General features: G+C 39.4%; 2 protein-coding genes and 1 pseudogene across 2 annotated transcripts; 1 reads left to right on the plus strand and 2 right to left on the minus strand.

Moving 5' to 3' along the window:
• Positions 1-2,626: 2,626 nt before the first annotated feature.
• On the minus strand, positions 2,627-15,019 carry LOC129732603 (probable cytochrome P450 6a13). Its single transcript, XM_055693605.1, has 3 exons — positions 13,119-15,019; positions 3,119-4,532; positions 2,627-3,060 (listed from the first exon to the last, which is right to left on the minus strand). The coding sequence occupies exons 2-3, from the start codon at positions 4,188-4,190 to the stop codon at positions 2,645-2,647; spliced, it is 1,488 nt and encodes a 495-aa protein (XP_055549580.1). The 5' UTR covers positions 4,191-4,532; positions 13,119-15,019; the 3' UTR covers positions 2,627-2,644.
• On the plus strand, positions 13,236-15,398 carry LOC129732601 (probable cytochrome P450 6a14; annotated as a pseudogene).
• On the minus strand, positions 15,139-17,078 carry LOC129732602 (probable cytochrome P450 6a14). Its single transcript, XM_055693604.1, has 2 exons — positions 15,930-17,078; positions 15,139-15,870 (listed from the first exon to the last, which is right to left on the minus strand). Exons 1-2 carry the CDS (start codon positions 17,002-17,004, stop codon positions 15,455-15,457), a joined length of 1,491 nt encoding a protein of 496 aa, XP_055549579.1. The 5' UTR covers positions 17,005-17,078; the 3' UTR covers positions 15,139-15,454.
• Positions 17,079-18,161: the final 1,083 nt, after the last annotated feature.

The raw sequence follows: 18,161 nt of genomic DNA on the forward strand, positions 1-18,161 counted from the left end.
AAGATTGTTGAAATCAGTGATGCCAACTTTGGCAAAACGAGTGAATTTGATAAAGTTTGCTAAACACGTTTCTTTTCATAACCTTCGAACTACATGTTTAATCAGCATAAAATACGTTATTTAGGGGTTTTAAAGACAGCCCGATCATTTGATACCTATTTTGTTCAAATCGGTTGTGTAGTTTCTGAGATACTGGAGTTTCATAACTTTTACATTTTGATACATAACAGACAAAGTTACAGTACGATTATAATAAAACTCAATAGGGTTTTATCAGGCAACTAAACCTTTCTATTGCAACTTATTTTGTAAAAATCGGTCCATCCATCTCTGAGAAAAGTGGGTGAGTTCAAACAGTCTTAGAAACATGTTTCTTGTCATAGCCTGATTTCACATTATTATACATAACGGACAAAGTTAAAGTAACAAAAAAATTCAATAGGGTCTGATGGGGCAACAAGACCTTCCATATGACACTAATTTTGTGAAAATCGGTCCAGCCATCTCTGAGAAAAGTGAATGAGTTCAAACGGTCTTTGAAACACGTTTCTTTGCATAACTTTTGAACTACATGTCCAATCATTATAAAATTATTTCACAAATGGTTAAAAAAACAAGCCCGTTCTTTTGATACCAATTTTGTTCAAAACCGTTATGTAGTTTCTGAGATAATGAAGTTTTGTGATTTTCACATTTTGATACATAACCTCGAAACAAAAAATCCGATTACGATAAAATTCAATAGGGTCTTATGGGGCAACTAGACCTTTCATTTGCAATTAGTTTCATGAAAATCGGTCCAGCCCTCTCTGAGAGAATCGAGTGAGATTGGGAGACCGTTACATACATACACACACACACTTACACACACACATACAGAAAATGCTCAGCTCGTCGAACTAAGTCGATTGATATACGAGATTCGACCGTTTGGAGCACTTTTATACCTTTGGTTTTTTCAGTGCTTGCTATACTCGGCTCGGATCGCGGATACCACAGCGGTTATGTGCCGCCTCGGTTCCTTGCCCTCGATTATGCATCTTCGCCGCATGAATTGTTTTATGTTAATTATACCCAACAAGCCGTTGAGATTAGTATAAGTTATACCTGACATCGAAAAATTACTCTGCGCGATGCCGTGAGAGTCTTGAGGACCTGAGCCAAACCAGTTTGCGCGTTTCTGATCTTATAATTAGGCTTGATGTTCACTTCCCATCAAAACTAGTCATTACTTGCGACCAGTTATTATGTCTGGTTACCAAATGATATTAAATAATAAATGTAGAGTAGCAGCTTTGGTACCGTGACCAGTATTCGCATCACGCACTTGGCTATCGTGAGTCAGGTTTTGCTTCCAGTGATTCTGCCTTTCATGCCCTTCGAAATTCTGCCTTTTGGAATATTCTACCTTATGTGTACGGTCATAATGTTCTGCCTTTCATGGTTCTGCCCTTCGTGCTTCTGCCTTCTGTGGCGAACCCATTTTTAATAAGCCATCCGTGCCATGTGCATTTAGGTTTTCATTGTAGAAATATTTTCTCGCTTTGCGTTTTGTGACCTTAGGTTGGCGTTGGGCTTTGAACTCTGATTTTATAAAGGAAGCTCAAGCATTTCAATAAAGAAGTGTTACTGACTCAACGAAATTATTTAAATATGTTAATCGGCTGTGGTTAAGATAATTTGTAAATAGTTTTTATTTTCTGCTATCATCCAAAGATGTACTAACTTTCCTACAATTTGAGTAATTTCTTAGTCCTCGAAAAAGTTTTGGTGGCTTTGAATCTAATGTAGAAGCTGTCTTGTTTGACGCACATCCAGGTTTCTCTTTTACGTGTGCTAAGGCGTCGTACACAAATTACGTAACGCTAAAAACCTAGATTTCAGACCCCCTCTCCCCCTGTGTAACAATACGTAACGCAGACTTAACCCTCCCACCCCTTAATGCGTTACGTAATTTGTGTACGACGCCTAACCTGAGTCCAATGCAAGACTTTTTCATATATATTTTGTTTTTCTTAAATGTTCAGGTTCAGGTTTTGTTACAACAAATAATTTTTGGTGGTGAAAATATTTTTTTAATATTTCTGGTTCACTTTTTATAAATTATATACCATTTTCAATACAACGTGTTTGGGTTAATTATTTATACATTAATTTTAGGCAAGATTTAGAATCTTTGCGTTGTGCCTGTGATATCTTCTTTATGTTTATATGTTTCGCGATAATTTGAAGTACAAGGGGTGCCACAGGACAAGGTGCAAGCAAGGTGGCTCGATCAAGTGGAAGACGACCGGCGGGGCCTCCGCAGACGACATGGCAGCCATGGACCGAATTGAATGGAGACGACTTCTTCGAACAGCAAGAGACACTTCCCTCAATCCCGGCATAATGGGATTTTAAGTTCTTTATTTTGGAAAGAAATCTGTGATTGAAATAGAGTTGGCATTTACGTTGCAAAAAATGCTCTAATCAAATCTATTTTTGAATATCGAAGTTTCATTGATTCGAAACAAGTAGAGAGCAAGATACGTGTATAAAAATAACCTCGATCTCTAGTTTGTGTCGCAGACAACCAGCAGACAAGTGTTAGTGAAGTTTGATTCGGACGACTGGTTAAAAAATATCATTTGATTTATCCGTTCCCCTATATTTTTTCAACATTTAACCACATTCCTCCCTTCGGACTGAGCACCAAACTCGACGGGTCTATTTCCAGTGGAACCGACACTCGGGCCCCCAACCGGAATCGGAACTTCAACAGTAAGTGTGCCATTCCTATTCGGGCTTGCATCATTCCGAAGCGCAAACCGATGCAGCTGCGTGGTCCATCACCAAAGGGAATAAAAGTCATCGGATGACGGAGCGCAGTCTGTTCCGGCTCGAATCGATCGGGATCGAATCGTTCGGGATCCGGGTAGTACGCAGGATCATGATGGATGGCGTGCACCGGAATCATGACCTGACAACGTTTATCCAGCACTATATCCGTATCGGCTACCTTGTAGGGTTTGGTGACATTGCGGAATACGTTTACTATGGGTGGATACTTTCGAAGGGATTCTAAAATAACAAAATCGAATTAAATTTTTAAACAATTCAAAGCCAGTCAGCAACAGACCGTGAATACAATTCTCAAGATATTTCATATCGTGCACCGCTTCATACGTCATCGAACCGTGTTTTTTCAAAACATCAATCACATTCTGTCTCGCCTTATCCTGCAACGTTTGATTGTTGGCCAACTCAAACAAACAAAACGTCATCACCGTGGAAGAAGTTTCGAATCCTGCCGCGAAGAACAAAAACGCCTGTGCCGCCGTTTGATTGAACGTCAGCCTATCCGATTGGTCTTCTTGACTCGGATCGCCATTCTTCAACTCTATCAACAAATCCATGAAATCATTTCGGCGCACATTATTTGTCTCTCTATACTCAATGGTATCGCGAACTGCACCCATGAAGAAATCACTCACATCTTTATTCAAAACACGCATTCCGAACCACCGTGCCACATCTCGGAACATCAAACCGAAGAAAATCTTCAGCAAGGTCAGCAACCCCTGGGGAAATGCTTTACGTCCCATTACCCGGAACTTTGCCTGCGGATCCTGCAAACTATTACACTCCAATCCGAAAGCGCACGTTCCAATAACATCGGTCGTATAGCGGGCCAGAAAATCTTTAATTTCAATCTCCTGCATTTTACCGGCTTCGGCTCCCAGAGACTGTTGAAAACGTTCGGCGACGGCGGTCACAGTCGGAAACATCATTTTCATCTTACCGGAAGTGAAGGTCGGTGTGAGCTTACTTCTCAAATATTTCCACTTAGCGCCCTCCAGTGAGAGCAAATGTGCCGTCAGAGGGTCATCCTTCTCGTTGTAGTACAAACCTCGATCGTGGAAGTACTGGAAATCCTTAATCAAAACATCGCGCACAAAATCCAGCTCCAGTGCCATCGCCACCGGGTTTATGAAGAAGAAAATTCCACCCAACTTTCTTCCGGGGCTCTTCAGCTGTTCGTACTGTCGCTTCGCCAGGGCGGACAAATGCTGGCTGTTTAGGTTTTGTAAGTTCCCGAACGGAAAGCGTCCCGGTAGATGGGGAACGCCCCGCTTCTGCCAGTATGCGTACCGGTCTCGGAACCAGTAGACAGGCAGCAGGGCGGCGGCTAGCACAAAATAAATCCACATACTTATGTTTGTTATTAACTGCGTGCGCAGTTGTACACTTCTCAGCTAGACTGAAGGTTTTTATATGTGAAGCCAAATTTACCCTGTGCGATAGGTGCTCTTATCTCTGTCGGTGATTGTTATTGGAAATAATTGTCCAGACCGGTTCGCAGTTGTTTTGATCGGAACAATACATATAAAGTTTTCGGTGCGATGTGAACTCATTCTTATCAATGAGTTATGCGAGCAATGATATCTAATTCAATTGGCGTGACTAGCAAAAGTTACCTTCATGACTAGCTATTTTTTGAGCTCGCTCAATTCTATGGCGAATTTACGAAATCAATAACATCCTATATTGCGCTGTAAATATTATAAATTTTATAATGAACCCATGAAAAAATTATACATGAAATTAGGGTATGTACATGAAATTTGCGAAGTTGAAAAATCGAGATGTGTTGTTATGGGAAAAATCTTTGGTTTACAAATAAAAAACACACATTCTGGGACACCCTTATGGAAATGGATGGAAAACCATCAAACACCTAACCGGTGCTTCTAATGAAAAACATTCTAGCTTTAGGTTAGATTTAAGTTTAGCTCGTAGTCGGCAGCGAGGATAAAAAATTTGCTTTTAGTTATTAAGATATATTATAGAGTAACAAATTAGATATAAAACATTAAACATTAGTTTGTATTTGTGCCGTGTCAAATAAATGATAGATGAAGAAAAAAAAGTGATAACAATGGCTAACGGTGATAAATAATATGCTTTAATACTACCTTCATACTCCATTTTCATTTTTGTATATAATATTTGAATTTTAGAAAAGAAGAAATCCCCCAATTGCCTAGAGGCGAGTTACATATATTGACAATAACCTTTAAGGAAAGTATTTTAATAATTTTGTTTTTATTATTTCATTCAAATTTCAATGTTTTTAAATTTTCTGCAAAAAGAACCAATAAAAACAAATGAACCTTTTTAATGGCAAAAAATACTGTTCAAACAAAGTAATTCAACCGTAAAGCGCTGGTTTACTTAATTTCGTCGTGAAGGAGATGGACCCGAAAGGCTGACTAGAGCAGAAAGACCAGAAAATATCCAATAAAAAAAAACTGCTAAAGGATTGCAAAATGAAATTTAGTGAGCTATGTAAGACCGTAGGCATCTCAGAGGAATGCGTTGGTCATTTCATTCATGATTGTTTACACACGAAAAAGCTGTGCGCGCGATGGCTGCCGCGTTTCTTAACTATCGCACAAAATAATTAACGTGTCAAAATTTTTGACGGAGAATTTGACACGCGATAGAAAGGAATTTTCACGACGATTTTTTTATGAAGGATGAAATATGGACCTCTGAACTTCTGAGCCCAATCGGAAGTCGGCAGAGTGTCTTGAAAGTCATCCGGTGTTTCGTGTGACTATTTTCTGTTTCCCGGGTTGAAAATACGGTTCTCTGGCAAGCGATTCCACTCGAATGAAGATATGAAGTTGAAAACAAATGACGGTTTTTAAAGGAATTGATATGCAGTGAAACTAGCATCAAAATGTTAGAAGACTACTACAATAAGTGTATTACTCTAGACGGAGATTTTGTCGAAGATTTAGACAGTTATTTTCACAAAAATTATCGTTTGTTAATTAGTACAAAGTTACAAAGTTCGCTTTGACAAGTGAATCGTCATGAGTTCGAACCTCACTACCTAATCCCTCTTTAACGAAAAACTCTAGAGAAAAAGTCGCAAACAGTTGAATGAATACCTGCCGATACTTGGGAGGGCAAATAACGAGGCTCGGTAAAGTAGAGCAGTAGAGTCTATACAGAGTGAGATAGAGAGAGATATATATAGAGAGAAAGAGAAATAGAGAGAGATAAATGAGCCGTTGAGAACAAAAGTGGTACATGTGCCTTTGAGTAAATTTTTCAGGAAACGCGATAAACGAAAGCACTCAAATAGTAAATTATTTTCAACAATTTTTTCCAACATAACTGCACTAAATCATCGCTGGAAAGGTTTCGAAAGACGGTACATGAAAGCATAACGAGTTCTGGTTAAGAAACTCACACAAACTTCAATGAAAAAACATGTACCATTTTGGTTCTATGGGAAAAATAATGGCAACCAGGAAACGTTAGGAGCAAAAGTGGTACATGTCCAGTGCGAGCATGAAGGATGCATTATAGCTCTCTAATCTTAGGACGTAGAACATTTATGTCTTCAGCAGAGTTGTCCAAGTTATTGAGTACTATAGAATAATAATCTGTTTGTTAAGGAATTCTGTCTCTTCGTGGCGCTAGTGTATATGTATTTGTTAACAGCATACGAGATGATACTGAAATAGGTAAAATGCTTTCTGTTACAAAATAGTCACGGGTACACTAGCGCCACGTAGTGAGAAAATTCCAAAGCAGACAGATATTCATCTGAAAGTACTCAATCACTTGACCAACTTTGCTGAAGACATGATTGTTTTATATCCTGAAATCCTCAACTTACAATTCCTCTAACATGCACAGATTGGATATGTACCACTTTCGCATTCAACGAAATGGTGATTATGTTCATTACCAAAAATTGTGTTGGCTATAACTTTGGTTTAGGCTATCAGATCTCGGTTTTTTGGATATTCTAGTGCATTATTGCCCTCTGCATCAATTTATGCAACAAACCCAAAAAGTGTAAAAATGGCACATGTACCACTTTTACTCTCAACGGCTCAAATAGAGAGAAAGAAAAAGAGAGAGAGAGAGAGATAGAGAGTCAATAAGTTCGAATACAACATTTATCGTTATGTAGATGCGCACTATATGCATTCTGTATGTTAGTATTGGTGCCAGTTTATATAGGCTAATCAACGTGCACGGTGTCGACTTGCTGTCATTTGTTGTTTGTTTACCACGCACGATGAAAGAGTATCGTGACGTAGTAGTATAGCACTTTCGCTGCACGCATGTTAGAAGTTCGTGTCTTCAAATAAGAAATTGCTCATCTTGGAACAGCCATTCGCCAGCATCCCCCCGTCTCTCATAAACATCCCACGGTTCATCTCTGGGGGTGGAGGGGGGAGAGTAAATGATTCGCAAATAGAGAGAGATGGAGATAGGAAGAGATAGATAGATAGCAAGAAACAAAGAAATAGAGAGAGAGCGAGAGAGCGAGAGAGTGAGAGATCGAGAGAGAGTGAGAGATCGAGAGATCGAGAGAGAAAGAGATAGAGAGAAAGAGAGATAGAGAGATAGAGAGATAGAGAGATAGAGAGATAGAGAGATAGAGAGATAGAGAGATAGAGAGATAGAGAGATAGAGAGATAGAGAGATAGAGGGATAGAGAGATAGAGAGATAGAAAGATAGAGAGATAGAGAGATAGAGAGATAGAGAGATAGAGAGATAGAGAGATAGAGAGATAGAGAGATAGAGAGATAGAGAGATAGAGAGATAGAGAGATAGAGAGATAGAGAGATAGAGAGATAGAGAGATAGAGAGATAGAGAGATAGAGAGATAGAGAGATAGAGAGATAGAGAGATAGAGAGATAGAGAGATAGAGAGATAGAGAGATAGAGAGATAGAGAGATAGAGAGATAGAGAGATAGAGAGATAGAGAGATAGAGAGATAGAGAGATAGAGAGATAGAGAGATAGAGAGATAGAGAGATAGAGAGATAGAGAGATAGAGAGATAGAGAGATAGAGAGATAGAGAGATAGAGAGATAGAGAGATAGAGAGATAGAGAGATAGAGAGATAGAGAGATAGAGAGATAGAGAGATAGAGAGATAGAGAGATAGAGAGATAGAGAGATAGAGAGATAGAGAGATAGAGAGATAGAGAGATAGAGAGATAGAGAGATAGAGAGATAGAGAGATAGAGAGATAGAGAGATAGAGAGATAGAGAGATAGAGAGATAGAGAGATAGAGAGATAGAGAGATAGAGAGATAGAGAGATAGAGATAGAGATAGAGATAGAGATAGAGATAGAGATAGAGATAGAGATAGAGATAGAGATAGAGATAGAGATCGAGATCGAGATAGAGATAGAGATAGAGATAGAGATAGAGATAGAGATAGAGATAGAGACAGAGATAGAGATAGAGATAGAAAGAAAGAGAGGATTGAGAAAGAAAGAGAGAGAGAAATAGAAAGAACGATAGAGAAAGAGAAGGAGAGAAAGAGAGAGAAAAAGCGACAGAGATAAGAGAGAGAAATATTATAGCAGAAATAGAAACAATATAAATGCGAATTAAAGCAAGGAGAAAACGGAAAAAGGAAACATTGGAACAGAGATGAAATGATACAAATTTCACTTTCAGGTTCCAAACTACTTGAGATTCGGCAGGTTCAGTTCCAAACTACTTGAGATTCTGGTAGGAGTAATCATATGTTCTGCTTCCGAATCTATGAATTCAATAATGGCACAACTCAAAATTTTGCAGATTTGAGTTATTGATGGCAAACAATGCCAAATACTATACAGTTTCATCTTACAAAAACCCGTTTCCAAATTCACAATAATTCCAGAAATCTAAAATATCCCTAAAAATACTGAAAAAGGGGGTTACAACTCTTATAACATGCTTATTACATGCACATGATAGACCCTAACAAATTTTTATAACAATTTCCAATTAACTAGCTTCATGTAAATTTTTCCCGAAATAGTATATGTTATTTCAAAACAAGTACTGGTATGTGCTCCAGTAAACCTCTATGGCTATTGGTGAAATTTCTATCGTCTACTTCATGAAATAAATTCGATAATTCTATAAGGTACTCTGAGGTACATTGGGGTGAAATTGATCACCATTGAAATCCATACATTCTTTTGGCAATGTGCTTTTTTTCGATTTGCTTAAGATAAATTATGATATCTGTGCTGAAAAATATCTTTTACAGCTAGTTTGGAAACGAAAATAACGATATTTCAGGTTAAAATTTGTTTATTTTGGTTCACGAGTGGCTTGTTGCTAAATTTGCTCTTATTTTTTCGTCGTTAGACCGATTTCAATTCGGTTTGTTGCAAAACTCAAAAACTAGCTCTGAAATTAAAATCTTCGTGTTTTCCTGCGAATTCATCAGTATTTCTTTAATGGTGTGGAATGATTATTGTTGAGAATTACATTTTTTGAGCTTTTATCAAACTTTACTCACTTTTCCAAATTTAACGTAATTAACCCTCAACTATGATTACTTTAAATAAATTAAATACTTTTTTTGTTATTTGGAAACTTGTTTGGTCAAATTTGATTGAGTTTTGACTGAGTTAGAAGAATTTTTCGAAAATATGAAAAATTGCACTTTGGCATGTATGTGAAACATGCAAAAGTTGCGTCAAGGACACGTTAACATTGCCTTGTGTTGGAAGAGCAATATCTTTTGATTAGTATTTTTTATTACGAATTTTCAGGTGATCAATTTCACCCCATTCCACGTTATTGATTTAAAGACCGCCTTCGACCGTTTTGACTATCGAATACTAATTGCAAAATTGAATCGCTTAGGAGCCCTATCATTTCTCACATGTTGGCTAGTGTCATACCTGGTTAATCGTCGCTTTTGTGTGAAGCTTGTTGCGACGAAATCCAATTATTTAACAAACAGCTCTGATGTTCCCCAAGGTAGTAACCTTGGCCCATTATTATTCTAGTTATTTTTCAACGACATATCCCGCTTGCTTCCCCTTGGAGCTAGATTAGTGTATGCTGATGACTTGAAAATATAATTAATCATACGGAACATTAAAGACTGCAATTTCAGAATATGATCGATCACTTTCAAGATTGGTGCCTGAAATGTCGTATTATATCGTTCACCCGAAAACTGCACCAATCATATGCAATCACCAAATCTGCGGCCCTCAACTTGAGCGTATATATTCAGTGAAGGATCTGAGGGTCATCCTGGACACAAGTCCCACTTTTCGCGATCATTATTCAACGTAATTGCAAAAGAAAATCGCAATCACTGTACCATTGTACAATCCTCCCTCGAGACTGCATGTGTATAATGGAGTCCTTATACGGATCTATGGATTGCTCGGTTCGAAGATTTTCAGAAGAAATTCCCGAGATTCGCCCTCAGGCTGCTTCCTTGGAACAATGCAGCCAGCATACCGCATAACAATATCCGGTATAGACTTCTAAAGAGAAATAATCGCGGCAAAATTGTCAATAGGTGTTGTTGCCGCACCTATATTACAGGACCAATTAAATTGGTATGTGCCATCAATTCCTCTACGCCGGAGAGACCCGCTTAGGTTGGGGTTCTGGGGAACGGAATACGGACCATTATTATTATAATACACCATTATTATTATAAATTATGGTGTATATTATTATAAAGACAAAACTACAACTTTGCCGAAAACGTCACATCTACGAAAAAATATTTGTAATAATCTATACCCATACGTCGAGTTTCAAAAAATGAAACCAATAGCACAAAATGGCATACCATGTCCATCGAAACGCCTATGCAAAGTTTCAGCCAAATCAAAAAAGACAATAAAAAAATAAAACTGGGACATTTTTTTGTGGAACTTCTAAATGATGGTGCCGTTTCTTTCAACGTTCGCTCTTTGTACTGCATTTTCCAAGACAATGTTAAACAAATGGTTTGAAAGTGCGTCCCCTTGCTTCAGTCCATTCAACGTCACGAAAGCAATTGATGTCTCGTTCGCTATTCGTATGCATGATGTCGATTCCTCGAGCGTCATTCAAACCAACTTCATCATTTTCGTCGGTATAAGGTTTTCTAGCCTTATCTGCCACAACTATTAACGCTTGATTGAGTCGTACGTCGCCTTGAAATCCACAAACAGATGGTGAATATGCAGATTGTATTCCCAGAATTTATCTAGAATGGGTAGGGCACAATCTATACTCAAACTGTTCCTGTTCCGCTCTTCTTCATTCTCTTCATTGAGCAGTGCTTGGAGGTGTTTCCTCCACCAAACTGTAGCCATATTTTTTCACAGTCCATCTTCTCTTCAACCACCGTTGTAATGCAACTTCGATGTTTGGTCCTCGACATCCGTAACGTCCGAAAAGTATTGATCATTTGGTCGCCTCTTCGTGTGTTTCCGAATATTTGAACGTGGAAAGTAGATGTTACAGATCACCATTCCCCTGGCCGCTGCAAAGTTTATCAGCCTCCGGTCGTTATCATAGGTTGACGGATGGAGACTGTGTTTACCAATGATTGGTAGGAAAAAATCTTCTTTTTCGACATGTGCGTTTCCATCGTCGATAACGAATGCTCGGCCTTATCGTAGAACTCGTTTCTTACTACATCGTGCTTATCGTTATTTGGTGCGTAGGTCTTGATTAGGCTGTAGTTGAAGTAGAATCTGGTACCTCGTTCTGTTGATTTCTTGTCTCCATTGTAGTAGATGTTCTACTTAAAAGGAGTGTTTGCATTTGGCCACCGAATCTCCTGAATCGCCAAGATTTCTACTCCCAGTCGCTTTAACTCTCAAGAAAGCAGGATAGCCCGTGCCGGTTCAAAGAGTGTTCGAACGTTCCAAGTGCCTAGATTTCAATCCTTTATGCTTTCTCGTGTGGATCGTTGCTGTGGTCTTTGCCGATTGATCCTTCCTGTCTATCTGTTACGTTCGTTATTCGAATCCTCTCCAGGGCTGCGGTACCTACATCTCTTGGTGAGGCTGTCACCAACGCTGGCGAGAGACAGTGTTGTAGTTATTTAGCAGCTGCATTATAGCATTGTCCAGGGGGTATCACGAGGAGGCTCACTACATCACCCCCACGAGCTGGAATAATATAAGCTAGTTTCTTTTATTTGCACGAGGAGAGGTGTACCATTTATGGCAATACTTCAGAAATGTACTAGTCATGAACCAGTTTTGGCTAATGAAGTTTAAATAGACTAGATATATCCATAACTTGTCATAACTGGCTCCTCTACGCTATATAAAAATACTGTCCGTACAACTGGTTATTTTGATTATGTTGCACTGAACAACATACACATGTAGAATCATACGATGAATTTTGATTAATTTACAGCAGAACAGCTCGTGGGTGACAATCTGTAAGCTATGGTTTGCTACCTCTATTGAAAGTAGCCGCCGGAGAATTTATTTTTCGGATATTATGAATGTCTTACGTTGCTTTTGGACAAGTTTTTACCATCATTTTTGAGTTCAGCAATCAGTTTTTGGAGTTAAAATTTTGCTACAAGGAGTATTAGAAAGTTACTTGACTAACATTTGGAGGGAGCTCTTGTATACAGAAGAAAATATTTATTCAACAGTTGAATTTATTCATCTTTTTATTGTTGACCTATAAGGAGGACTCACATATCTATCCAACAACTGTAGTTTGGAATGAAACTCATTTTCTATGTTAGTAAATCGCGCGTTACTCACATAGAAAATGAGTTACCTGAAAATTTTCGCAAAACAAAAACTATGGTCTAGACCGTCTCGCAGTTGACATCCTGAATCATGTAAACAAACTCTTTTTTTTGCCGGTCTATCGTATCAATACAGATACCATTTTCAATGTTACGAGCAATCATTCTTATTATCAAACAATATGAGCTGTGATATCCTAATCAGTGTGATTGGCGTGACCAGCGAAATTTTTCTTCATGACGAATTCCACGTCGAGTTTAAAAAGTTCAATAACATTCCATTAAGCACTAGCCTAATTTTGGTATCTTTGGATAGCGCTCGAATTATGTAACAACATTCCGATCATTCATTTAAGCTGGAATCGTTTTTTATCTCATTTGTTTGTTAACAAAAAAAATGCTTATTCTAGTGACGATTAATTGAGATTAAACAATTGCCTTGTTAATTAAATTTTCCCCAAAAGCTAGATGCGTACCTACTTATTCAATTACACGAATCACGAATCACTATCAAGTCATTCGTCACCACTGATAAACCATACAATAACCAGAGCTGAAATTTTGCAGTCTCACCATTTCTCCCGGTTTCTACGCCGGTAAATGATAACGGCGCTCAGGCCGTAACGCAGGTCAAGGTAGACTAATAAAAACATCACAATTGGAGCCGATCACTCTCAGTTTCGAGTGGAATTCCGCGCAGACACAAGCCCGAAATGTTACTCTACGTCGTGTTATCAGTGCTGGTGGTGGCCGTGCTTTGGCTACGCAAACGGTTCGCATACTGGGAGGAGAGAGGCGTTGCCTTTGTTAAGCCTAGGTTTCCCTTCGGTAACCTTAAGGGCATGAGCAGTTCGGAGCATATTTCGATAGTGATGCAAAAGTTGTACCGCGAGCTGAAGGGGCGTGGCCCCATTGGAGGGGTTTTCTTTTTCATCAATCCGGTCGCAATGTTGATGGACTTGGATACGATTAAATGCGTGCTGGTGAAGGACTTTCAGCACTTTCATGACCGCGCGCTGTAAAATAATGAAAAGGATGATCCCCTCACCGGACATTTGGTTGCTCTGGAGGGCACAAGGTGGAGAAATATGAGAACCAAACTTTCTCCTACGTTCACATCGGGGAAGATGAAAATGATGTTTCCGACTATAATGGCGGTGGCGGAAGAGTTTCATGACACACTTTTTCGTGAAGCTGGGATAAGTGAAGAACTCGAGCTTAAGGACATTCTGGCTCGGTTCACTACGGACGTGATTGGATCCTGTGCCTTCGGGTTGGAGTGTAACAGTTTAAAAAATCCGGAAGCTGAGTTCCGCACGATGGGTCGGAAGGTGTTTGCAGTTCAACCTGGAAGGCTTTTGAAATTTTTCTTTGCTACACAATTCCGTAACCTTGCCCGAATGCTGCATGTAAAAGTCGTGGACGCGGATATCACGAAGTTTTTCATGGGTGCTGTCAAAAGCACTGTTGAGTATCGAGAGAAAAACAATATTCAGCGGAATGATTTTATGAGCTTACTGATTAAACTTAAAAATGCGGAATCTTTGGAGGATGGGGTGGCGAATGATGGTTCTGGTGGATTAAGCTTGCAGGAGGTTGCCGCGCAAGCGTTTGTATTTTTCATAGCAGGTTTTGAAACTTCATCGACGGCCATGTCATTTTGTTTGTATGAACTAGCGTTGAATCCTGAATTGCAAGAAAAGGCTCGCAAGGATGTAATCGAAACTATTAAAAAACATGGTTCGATTACGTACGAAGCGGTCAAAGATATGCATTACATTGATCGCTGTCTCAGTGGTAGGTTAAGCTTCGTTCTTGTGATTTGTGGCAAAAAAGTTATTATTTTTTTTTCTTGATTTCAGAATCACTTCGTATGTATCCGCCAGCAAGTACCTTAACCCGGATTGTTACCAAACCATACAAAGTACCCGGCACTAATGTTACACTAAAGCAAGGTTCAACAGTGGTCGTGCCCCTTTACGCCATTCATCGTGATCCAGAATATTTCCCCGATCCAGAACAGTTCGATCCGGATCGTTTTACCCCGGAGGAGGTGGCCAAACGGAATCCGTACTGCTATATGCCATTCGGTGAGGGACCACGAAACTGCATCGGAATGCGATTCGGACAGATGCAAGCTCGCGTTGGATTGGCTTACTTGCTAAAGAGCTTCCGCTTTAGTCTATCGAGCAAAACTATGGTGCCACTGAAAATAGTTCCCGGTGGAGCTGTGCTCGCCTCTGAGGGTGGCCTGTGGCTTCGGGTGGAGAAGCTGTGATCCAGTTTGTGGTTTTGAAATATAACAAAGTTAGGCTATAATTGTAGTCGGAACGGGATACTTAATGGGAAATAATGCAACACCAAGTTGGATTTAGTCACGATGTAATCTGTTAAGAGCAATATTTACGGAATTTGTTGTTGGGAGGAAAAAAGATTCAGCTATAGACAGTATTAATAAAAGTACATTGTAAGATTATGACGCAATCAAAAAGACTGAGCTAAAATCAAATTAAAAATAATTTAATCGATTTTAAAGCATGAAGTGTAATTTGCGTAAATGCAACGTTATATTCTAATTATCAAAACGAATGTATTTGTTTCATGCTTATAAAAGTCACTTCGAGCGAAGTGGATTGTATTGGGATCAACTCTGATGAACCCCTGAAACAGGTTTTCGAACAGATTGCGTAATCTTAGCGGAGGTAACAGTATTTGTCATAGACATATACCTCGCTCTGTGTGCTAACTCATTTACTTCCGTAAACAAATTTCCTAGTTTTCTGAATACTAAAAGAGCTTCTAGTGAATTGTATAAATTATATATTCTAATGAAACAAATATACTTTCAACCCTTATAAATCTATCATATTTCAATATTTCAGTCTCATAACAAACAACGGTTACAATTTTCATCGCTTCTCCACATGCAACCACAATCCTCCCTCGGACGTCAGCACGGCACTGCTGGGATTAATCTTCAGCGGAACCGGTGTCCTGTTGGACAGTGTGAATCGGAAGTCTTTCAGCAAGTACGCCAAACCCACACGGGCCTGCATCAAACCGAAGCGCATACCGATACAGATGCGAGGTCCTTCACCAAACGGAAGAAAACAGAACGGATTTCGGCGCGCTACCTGTTCCGGAAAAAAGCGTTCGGGGTCATACCGTTCCGGGTCGGGATAAAACTCCGGATCGTGATGAAGTCCATAAACCGGAATGATCATCGTCGAGCCTCGCTCGAGAATAAAGTTGCTATTCGGAACCTTGTAATCCTGTGTGACCAACCGAAGAAGATTACTGGCGGGTGGGTATTTGCGAAGAGATTCTGTTGATGAAATTCGTGGTTTATTTTCAACGAAAACTTCATTCTAGTTTGTAACTTACCATTAATGCATTGACCGATGTAGTTCATATCGTGAATTGCTTCGTAGCTCATTGAGCCATGTTTTTTCAGCGCAGCCTGCACATCCTCGTAAGCTTTATCCTGCAGGTCGGGCCTCTGAGCCAATTCATACAAACAGTAGGACATAGCCGTAGACGATGTTTCGAATCCGGCTAGGAAGAATACGAAGGCTTGCGCGGCAGCTTCCTCGATGCTTAGGGCAGACAGCCCATCTTCCTTCTCCGAGGTGTTGGCATTTTTCAACTCAATCAACAAATTCATAAAATCATTCCGTTCGATTTTGTTCTGCTCACGATATTCCACGGTTTGCTTCACTGCACCCATGAAAAATTCCGAAACGTCTGAATCCACTGTTGTCACGTGAAGAGCACGAGCAATAGCTCGGAACTGTTGAGCCAGCACTATCTTAAGCAACTTGAATTTACCAAATTGGAAAATTTTTCTTCCCATCCGTCGAAACTCCGCTTCGGGGCTATGCAAGCTATTACATTCCAACCCAAACGCACAGCTACCGATCACATCGGTGGTAAATCGTGCCAAAATTTCCTTCATTTCAATCTCATCCCCAGTCTTTATCTCTTTCACCATCAATTCCTGAAACTGATCTGCCACACTAATAATCGTTGGAAACATCATCTTCATCTTGCCGGACGTGAATGTTGGTGTCAACTTGGCTCGAAGATTCCTCCACTTTGGCCCCTCCATCGCAAAAAGATGCGCCGACAGTGGATCATCCTTCTCGTTGTAGTACACGGACCGATCGTGAAAGTACTGAAAATCTTTAACCAACACTGTCTTAATGAAATCCAAATCCAAAGCGAGCGCCACCGGATTGATGAAGAAAAAGATTCCTCCGAAAGGACCACTTCCTTTCAGCTGTTTGTAGCACCGTTCCATGATGGCGGAAATGTGCTCCCGGCTGGCCATTCCACCAAGATTACCGGTGGGAAAAGTTGGCTTTATGAACGGAACACCGCGCTCACTCCAGTAGGAATATCGCTTTCGTATCCACCACACGGTTAAGGCTAACGCCGTTAGCACTAAGTAAAGTAGCATTTTGAAACACGTTGACGCGATTGAAGGTTTTTGAATACTGACTGTCAACAGACGGATGGCTGTTTCTTATATGTGGCTTCGCTCTCGGAGGCCGATAATTATAGGTTAACAGGGAGTAGATGATTCAATCTTGCCGCTAGTAAAATGACTTGGCGTTTTCTCGTTGCTACTACCACTACTATTGAAAGATGTTTGTTGTTGTATTATTTGTTTATTTAGTCTGGGAGGCTTAGCCAATTTCTGTGAAATGATCCTTCTTATCTCTCAATTGTTCGTTGATGATTTCGGCACTCTCAGAGCGGTAAGTGTTTGTGTGAGCATTCGAGCACGTGTAGTATTTATTTTGACCGCCTACATTTGGTAGGCTTTGATTGTAAACACGATAGAGGAGTATAGTAAGTATAGGAGTATAATATCAGAAAAAAGAGTTCAACATGCGTTTCAGCAAGATTGAATCGACGCAATGAATCATCGAGCGACATAATAATCGGAAGTCTAGTTCGTATCTTTGAGCATTTTTCGGACAGTCACGGCGACTTGTCAAACAACTTTGTTATTTTTTTTTATTTCATCACTGGACTTCCTGTTGTACAGATGTTTGTTAATCTGCTGGTTTTATTTTGAACAAAATTAGTATAGCGGCAAGTTACTCTCAGGTTAACTTAAACAATAACTCAATAATGTATTGAGAAAATCGCTGCTTTAAAATTCTGTAATTATTCAGAGATTCGAGCATAAATAAATAATGATTTAGGTTTCATTAATTTTCATCATTCAAGACATGTTTGACAGATGTACTTCTGCATTTTAAAAATTATCAATAATCAGTCGTGTTCTTGAGAAAATTTTACGCGAAACACTAACCACCCCGAGTTACTATGAGCAAAACTTGAATTACAGTTTACTGTTTGAGACTTAACGAACGAAAGACACATCTGGTATCTTCTTTTCATTATATCTTCTAGTTAACTATCATCGGAGAAACAGGAGCTTTCTTCTACTGTGGTGATAAAGTTGACGATAGTCAACCTGTTCACAATAAAGAGTCGTTGATTACTGTTAGCGTATCCGGTGGGACGAACTGGAGTAGACCAGTCACTGTGGAAGCCCAATAAATAATTATTGATTAAATTTTTTTTTCCTCATCTATAGTTTAT

This window comes from Wyeomyia smithii, chromosome 3, assembly GCF_029784165.1.
Source record: "Wyeomyia smithii strain HCP4-BCI-WySm-NY-G18 chromosome 3, ASM2978416v1, whole genome shotgun sequence".
Lineage (NCBI taxonomy): Eukaryota > Metazoa > Arthropoda > Insecta > Diptera > Culicidae > Wyeomyia > Wyeomyia smithii.

Coding starts and splice junctions, on each gene's coding strand:
- LOC129732603 (XM_055693605.1), bottom strand. CDS start 4,190: ATGTGGATTTATTTTGTGCTAGCCGCCGCCCTGCTGCCTGTCTACTGG. Junction 3,061..3,118: donor TCTTGAGAATTGTATTCACG/GTCTGTTGCTGA, acceptor TTGTTATTTTAG/AATCCCTTCGAAAGTATCCA.
- LOC129732602 (XM_055693604.1), bottom strand. CDS start 17,004: ATGCTACTTTACTTAGTGCTAACGGCGTTAGCCTTAACCGTGTGGTGG. Junction 15,871..15,929: donor CATCGGTCAATGCATTAATG/GTAAGTTACAAA, acceptor TTTCATCAACAG/AATCTCTTCGCAAATACCCA.